The 7500-nt window shown below is 52.6% G+C and overlaps 2 protein-coding genes across 2 annotated transcripts in view; both read right to left on the bottom strand.

Moving 5' to 3' along the window:
* Positions 1-693, bottom strand: part of LOC119103097 (receptor-type guanylate cyclase Gyc76C-like) — a 23827-nt gene extending 23134 nt beyond the window's left edge. Inside the window, 1 exon segment of the mRNA XM_037226546.1 lies at positions 647-693. Within this exon segment, the coding sequence (XP_037082441.1) occupies positions 647-682 (36 nt within the window). The 5' untranslated portion in view covers positions 683-693.
* Positions 694-704: 11 nt separating this feature from the next.
* The window catches only part of LOC119103096 (uncharacterized), a gene marked incomplete at its 3' end in the record, with an annotated part of 9814 nt that continues 3018 nt past the window's right edge, over positions 705-7500 (bottom strand). The window contains exons 2-5 of the mRNA XM_037226545.1: positions 4510-4553; positions 4172-4175; positions 3049-3225; positions 705-767 (exon numbers count right to left, since the gene is read on the bottom strand). Of these exons, the coding sequence (XP_037082440.1) occupies positions 705-767; positions 3049-3225; positions 4172-4175; positions 4510-4553 (288 nt within the window). The remainder of the gene's footprint in view (positions 768-3048; positions 3226-4171; positions 4176-4509; positions 4554-7500) is intronic.

Genomic DNA, 7500 nt, shown 5'->3' with positions numbered 1-7500 from the left:
GGGTTCGCTCCACAACACGCACAGTATACCGCCTGAGGGTCTGCGGTAGATTTACTCCACACTGAGAATGTCTCTTCCCGCGCGAGTTCACAGTGTGATCAAACGTCACTCTGTTTGACAAGGACTGATCAAAGCTTGCCCAATTCGAACAACCCGCCCAGGTTGTTTTGCACAATGTGCGCCAAGCAAACGGAACGGTCACGTCGGTTTAAATTCGAAACCCCGTTTGCATGCAACACGGTAGCATCGCTTTCATGACAAATGCCTATTTGTGCTCGATCCAGAGGCCGCCGGCACCCTTGACCGCGGGCAGTCACGCAAGTCGGACGCCCGTCTACGGTACTGCTCCTGACCAGTTTAAGCAGAGATATGGACAGCTCATGTTAAGCCCATCGACTATCCTGAACATCCCAGCTACGCTGCGGTATCTTCAGCTTGCCGCGGGGCCTTTCGCTGAGGGGTCCTAACACGTCAGCCTGTGCCCAGCCAGCGGCGTCATCATTATGCCAAAGCTGGAAGAGGGCACTGCGAGTGCTGAAATTTGACGGTAACCACAGTCACATAATAATGCGGCAGCCTTAGGATAATCAGATGGACAACTGAGCGACGGCAGGGCGCGGTCAGAACTCAGAGGGGAGACTCAGACCTGCCGCTTGCCGTCTTCGATCCGGGAGCACTTCATGCCGTCGTAGCCGCACAACGGGCTCCTGAATGGGCACCCCACTGCCGTCCCAGGGCGGCGTGCGACCGTGGTCGGGTCGAAACTCCTGCAAAAATGCCAGGTCAGGTCAGGTCAAGTCAGACAAGCCCAGGTCATGCCCGGTTGAGCTAGGTCAGACCAGGCCACGTTAGGGTAAGATATGTTATCATATGGCCTGGTCTTGCCTTGTCTCATCTAGTCTGGTTCAGCGACGTCTGAATCGTCGGGTCAAGTCAGGTCAGGACAGGTCAGGGTTAGTCAGACCAGGTCTGGTCTTGTCAGATTCGTCAAACCCCGCCGTATCTATCTGGCCTGTTATATCAGACCTGGTCGGGCCGGACCAAACCATACCAAACGAGGTCAGGTCAAACCAGGTCAGGTCAAATCAAGTCAGATTAGACAAGAGCGAGGCAGGACATGGAGGCAGGGCAGGGCGGGGCAAGGTAGCTAGGACTGGTATGATTCAGATAGCATACCAGGATGACAACATGACAGTAGGGCACAATGTTCGGGTCAGTACAAGCAACGACTTGCTCTGGTCGGGTCTACTCTGATCTGTTCTGTTCTGTTCCGTTCTGGGCTGTTGCGTGCTGGGCATGGCACAGCCAGCATGGATGGCCGGTCAGACAGAAACAGACGTCGCGACACACAACCCAAAACGGGCGTGGATGGCGCAGAACTAGCTCCCTTCTCCGTCGGCTGCAAGGGTTTCGCAACGGAGCTATAATAGCCATGCCTGCAAGGTCGGGGTAAATAGCATGACATGCTGTCCGCTGGACGGGCCAAATTATGAGTGGGGACGACGTTCACCTCAACCACTGATACGAATGAAAACAAATCTAAATGTCTTTTGAAATGCAGCTAAAAGATTAAAAACATGGTTGAGGTGTTTTGTCCTCAAAAACGACATCTACGTCATGGTCATATACTAGGGATTACACTAAACCGACGGGAGGAACATCACATTAGGGGAAGCCTTAAAGCCTTAGCCAAACATAAGTTTGCGGGAGAAACAAAAACATGCTAATGCGATATAGATCGGTCACACACGATGCACCCACACGATAGCAGGCTCGTGGAAAGCGGATAAATCACATTATTGTGGCATCATCTTGTTTCCCCGAAGGACGATCGGATAGCGAAACAGAAAATACCGACACCGCAAGTATGTTTGGAGCATTGGGAGACACAGAGCATTAGGGGTTCGTTACCAGTGATACCCCAGACTCTACGCCTTACTTGGCGAGACAGGGAACTCAGACATGAGCATGGGCGGGCATCAAACCACCGCTAGCAAATCGTTTTATGAAAGGAATGTACCCTTCACGTAGCTCAGCTGGGACCTCATCGCCTCTGTTTGCAGCCTTTCGGCCAACAGGTAAGCATGGTTCAACAGACCGGACCCACGCAGAGCTGCCGAACAAGCCTGACCGCCGTGTATGAGGCCCTGTCTTTCTTGGACGCATCACGTGACCCAGGCGACGAGGCTTATATTTGCATAGACACTCCGCACACCATCTGGCACCAGGGCATGTCACGGACGGGAGACAAAGGCTGGCCCGGACGGGAGACAAGGCTGGCTGGAAAGCAAGGGTCACCGGGAGGCCATCGCCAGTCTTCGGCGGCTGACCTCATCTGCATGGCAAATGATAGAGGGGGAGGGGCGAGAAGAGGAGGACGCCGCTGCAAGAGGAGCCTAGGGCGGCTGAGGAGATACAGCTCCAATTAGCAGAGGAGTGATACTGACTGGAGATTTCTCCTCCTTCATCCCTCCCCTGCCTAACGCTGCGGTCGTTGGGGCAACCGGGGCATCGATGCTTTGGAAAAGGAACACCAGCGCCTGCCAGAATGGGTTATCATCCCGGCCGCCTCAGACCATTACCTGTGGGCTGACGGGCTGGGATTGAAAAAAGACTTAGTGCCTGTCATGTCGATCTTGACACCTTGTCTCGGAAGTTTGTTTGCATGAAGACATAACAGGCGGAGGCATAAATAAGCTTTATGCAGTACAAAGCGTAATATGCTACGTAGTGCATAATGTCACTGGCACAGGAGGCAAACATTATTTCTTGTGACACATGGCTAGTGTTTCGAATTTAGACATTCAGCAAACTGCTTCTTCCACCTGATATTTTCATTCCTTTCAATGTGAAGCAGAGCAGAACAATGCGATTCCGAACAACGTGAACCATAACTTAGCTGTCTCAGCGAGAACTGTTTTCATGAGAGAGATCGAGGTGGTGCGACCCGTGCTGAGGTCACACCTGGATCCAGCCAGCGTTGGGCACTTGTCTTGGCACTTGGCACTTGTCCGGACCGGCACTCGTGCCTGCGGCACTAGCACTTACCGGCAGCGACTTGTTGGTGAGATAGAACTGGCCGAAGGGCTTCATGCAGTTGTGGCAGCTGAGGGTGTAGTTGTGGCTCCTCACGTAGCGGATGGTCATGTTGCAGTTGCCGCTGAGCGCCAGCACGGTGAAGTTGCCCTCCGAGTCGCCGTTGTCATCCATTTTGATGACGGACCCCCATCACGCCTGCGTCAGCGGTGAGGGCTCATCACGACCGCGCCGGCAGGCTGGCTGGCACCCACAGCACATGTCACAGCCCCAGCCAGAGAAGGCATCCACTGCCAGACACTGGTGTGCCGGTGAGGGTGAGCGCAAGTTGTTTGGGCCGCAGACGGATACAAATGAATGGCAAATATCGACTCAAAAACAGGTTGCTATATTCCTTTACAACCGAAAATGCCTACGCGGGGGTTGCCCAGGATAATGAAGCAGGGTATGCTAAACACTGGCAAGATTACCATGATGTTCCAACAGAAATCCCGTTACATTATCCGACTGAAAGGCGCATCTCCAAGCAACAAGCCCACCTGATGCTGTGCGTTATCTGGTCAGTGATATTGTACTCTCCGTGCGCTGGAAACACGTCGGCCCAGTTGCGTACCGTCTGGAAGCGGTCTGCTGTAGCCTATTTGGGCAGTGATATCGTGTTCTTTCCGGACAGCAGCGTCGTACACTGTCTGGATAGTGGTACTGCACCTTGTCTGCACAGCAGCGGTATGTCCTGTCTGGACAGCACCGATACGTCATGTCTGAGCAGCAGCGCTGTGCCATGTTGCTGTGGACAGCGGTGTTATGTTGTACCCTGTCCGTGCCGGTGGTGCTGTTCCCTGTGTGGACGGTGGTGCTATGTTGTACCCTGTCCATGCCGGTGGCGCTGTTGCCGTGTGGTCGGCGGTGTTCGGCGCTGTTCAGACGGCGGCTCACACTCACTGGTGTTCAGAGGAGGCTCACACTCACTCGTAAACGTCTGGTTGCGGTTGCTCGCTGTTTAGACGGCGGCTCACACTCACTCGCTGTTCAGACGCTCGGCTCACACTCACTCGTGAACGTCTGGTTTGCGGTGCTCGCTGTTTACACGGCGGCTCATACTTACTCGCTGCTTAGACCGGCGGCTCACACTCACCTCGCTGTCAGACGCCGGCTCACACTCACTCGTGAACGTCTGGTTGCGGCTGCTCGCTGTTTACACGGCGGCTCATACTTACTCGCTGTTCAGACGCCGGCTCACACTCACTTCGTGAACGTCTGGTTGCGATGCTCGCTGTTTAGACGGCGGCTCACACTCACTCGCTTGTTCAGGCGCCGGCTCACACTCCCTCGCTGTTCAGACGGCGGCTCACACTCACTCGTGAACGTCTGGTTTGCGGATGCGAGCGATGATCTGGGAGCCGTTGTGTATGATCTGGCTCAGCGGCACGCTCGGGTAGTCGCTTATCGTGCGGTGGCAGCGCCTCCACGTACATGATCACCGAGTCGTACAGGTACGCCGCCACCACGCCGATGTGCTGCGCGGGAGTAAGACCGGTCGTAACGGAGCCGAGCGGAGGACACTGACGGGCGGCGGGCGTCCAGGGCCACCCACGACAGGCGGCCCGGCACCAGAGCCGAGTGCAACCACTAAAGGCAACGGGTCTCAAAGTGAAAACGCCGTTAGCTGTTCGACATCACCCGCACAGGCCACAAAAAAGACGAATCATTGCGTGATCTACCGATATTATCCTGACATTCCACGGTGAGCCATTCAAGATTCATTCCGAACCATTTTGAATGAACGGGTTTCTGGGATCAGAGCTGCCGCCACGCAGTGCTTGTTATGTGAGCCCTCACCCCCACCATCCGATCGTGCAATTCCGGGTCAACGGCAGAATTTGGCAGCGAAAGTGTAGCATGCCGCGATGCTATACACGGCCCGTCCCGCCGTCTGGCGTCACCTGACCTTTAGTGCGGTCGTTGCCACCAGCCGCAGGCCATACCTGGCAAGGACGAATAGCAAGCGCGAAAGCGATCCGAACCCACCCCGCCACGGGTGAGTGGATCCGAACCCACCCCGCCACGGGTGAGTGGATCCGAACCCACCCCGCCACGGGTGAGTAGATCCGAACCCACCCCGCCACGGGTGAGTGGATCGGAGGGCAGGCGCTCTAAACAACTGAGCTATCGGGCGGATTCTTCAGCTTGACGTGCCAGGTTTGCTCAAACTGGGTCCACGCACGCCCTTGCCGTCTCTGTCGTTCGTTCTCTCGCCATCGTTCCAGCTTTCCATGCACGTAAGTTAATGTGTACACAAGTCAGGGCATGACACAGCTTGCCTCCAGGGGTAAGGTGAGTTTACCTGACATCATTCTATGGTCTTCTGTGACCTTACTTGGTGTCTTTCACGCGCGATCTTAATATGTGACAGAAACATAAGTTCGCTGTAAATGGTCTACTAACAGCACTACGGGAGGGCACCTCAAACTTATAACTACCTAGCAATACTCAACATACTACTAAGCAGCACCACATAGGTTAAGGACAAAAGCGGGAGCTCGCTACTACGCAGACGTTCGGATTACTACCACTTAAGCAATACTTTGTACGTGACCTATCCAAACCTTAATCTTCAGGAGACCTTTTCACCATCATGGACACGTCTCACCCACCATGTTACATGGTTAACTATCGTATTTAGCGAATGTACCGGCCACGTGAGAATGGGTAGGTATCAAAATACAATCTTGTGGTGCTTTAACCATGACTAACGTGAGCGAAGCCCACCAGCATCAGTGAGCTTCGTGGTATAATTACTTAACAACCCGTGGTGCCTCCACGAATCCGGATGTTGCATCAACCCCGTGCCGAAGCGAGTTAAGCAAGCTGGTCCATCAACACAGCTTTTCATTTTCTCTGCAGATTATCAAAGGAATGATTAAGAAGAGCAGCCATTCAACCACAATGCATCCAGAATACCCGAGAAAAAGCCACTTTCGAGCTTTGTCTTCAGTCGCCACGTCACGGACTGAACTCCGCCGAACTGAAGGTCCCGCCACATGCCAGTCGCTTCCTCCGGGGACCAGGTTGAGCCCAAGACCTTGTAAAGTAACTGCCGCGCAAAGAAAAAAATTGAGACGGAAACAAGCTACAAAATGAATCAAACCATTATGCTTCAACGGCTCACATACCTAACTCACGAGCGTTTCTCAGTAAGCTCAATGCCGTGCAAGCCATTTAGCTGCGGCTGGCCGGTTTGGCTCTCCTGGTTTACTGATCTCACCACCACTTCATGTTACCTGAAGCACTTCAACACCTCCGGTTTTCCTGATTGTCCATTCGACATGCTCTGCCAGGACTGTGTTGCCCTGCATTCACCGGGGGTGGCTCTAGGCGTCAGCAGAGTCACTTTGCCAAACTGGTTGGGGGAGGGGGCAGCTCGTGGCGTCTGACATGACCTTCCTCAAAAACTTGGTTTCGCCCCAGATTTTGACAACTTTCCTCAACTTCAATATAATATTTTCAAACTCAAGAGTTAGTTATCATACAACGGTGTACCCAGCTGACGAACAGGAAACGGAGGTCACACCACCCCCAGACAGGTTGGCACGAAACAGCACTTTAACCTATTTTCTTGCCTTGAAGTTGTCTTCGCGCTGTAACTGATCGCATTCAGAGTTCCAGCTTACTCCAAAATTGTTTCTGGTTTCGTTTGGGAGAAAACACTCGCAGATGTTCATGGCGTTGCAGTCATCTACGATTCCCAGCTCCAGAGAAAGGGCGTATTCCTTTGATGACGTTGGGCACATATGAGAAAATCGTTTTTGAGTTAAATAATGCCTAGAAGCTCACGCACGCCATGTATATAGCTAAAAAGGATGGAGGCTGCTTATGAGCCGGATAGGCCTTAGTCGAATAATCAGTCATTTATGCAAACCCAAGCACTACTTTGCATCGCATACAGTCTAAGTATCCCTTGGAAGCCATCCGGATTATAAATAACTTTTCTGAACAGAAAGTTAATGTATAGTTTTTGCACTGACATGCTTGCCATATTAGGCATTGAAAAGTTCACCGTCGCGCTCCGGTCGCATCCATGCCAAACATCTGATACAGGAGTAGTATCTATCCGCAAAGACGGCCGTGGGCTATTCTGGGTGATGCTTTCATTCACGTTGAGCATGCATGCGCTTACATTCCCTGCACACCACGAACACACTGCACCCGAAATCTGAGCCAAACGTATTCGAACGACTTCTCACCATTACCACGCGCCATATGATTTATTGTTGCTTCAGAGGAGCAATGCGTGGTCTTTATCTATACATTGTATGTAGTATGTATATAATATATTATATATACTATATATATAATATATAATATAGGTTCACAAATCTGCTTTCGTAGCTTGCAGTGTGTAAGGCTACGCACCTCTTTTTGGTCCCAGAAGACACCATGCATCTCCTTGCTCGAAAACAAAGT

This window comes from Pollicipes pollicipes, unplaced genomic scaffold, assembly GCF_011947565.3.
Source record: "Pollicipes pollicipes isolate AB1234 unplaced genomic scaffold, Ppol_2.1 Scaffold_5724;HRSCAF=6776_pilon_pilon_pilon, whole genome shotgun sequence".
Taxonomy (NCBI): domain Eukaryota; kingdom Metazoa; phylum Arthropoda; class Thecostraca; order Pollicipedomorpha; family Pollicipedidae; genus Pollicipes; species Pollicipes pollicipes.
The sequence above is the reverse complement of the archived record's forward strand: the minus strand, read 5'-3'. Positions and strand labels throughout refer to the sequence as shown.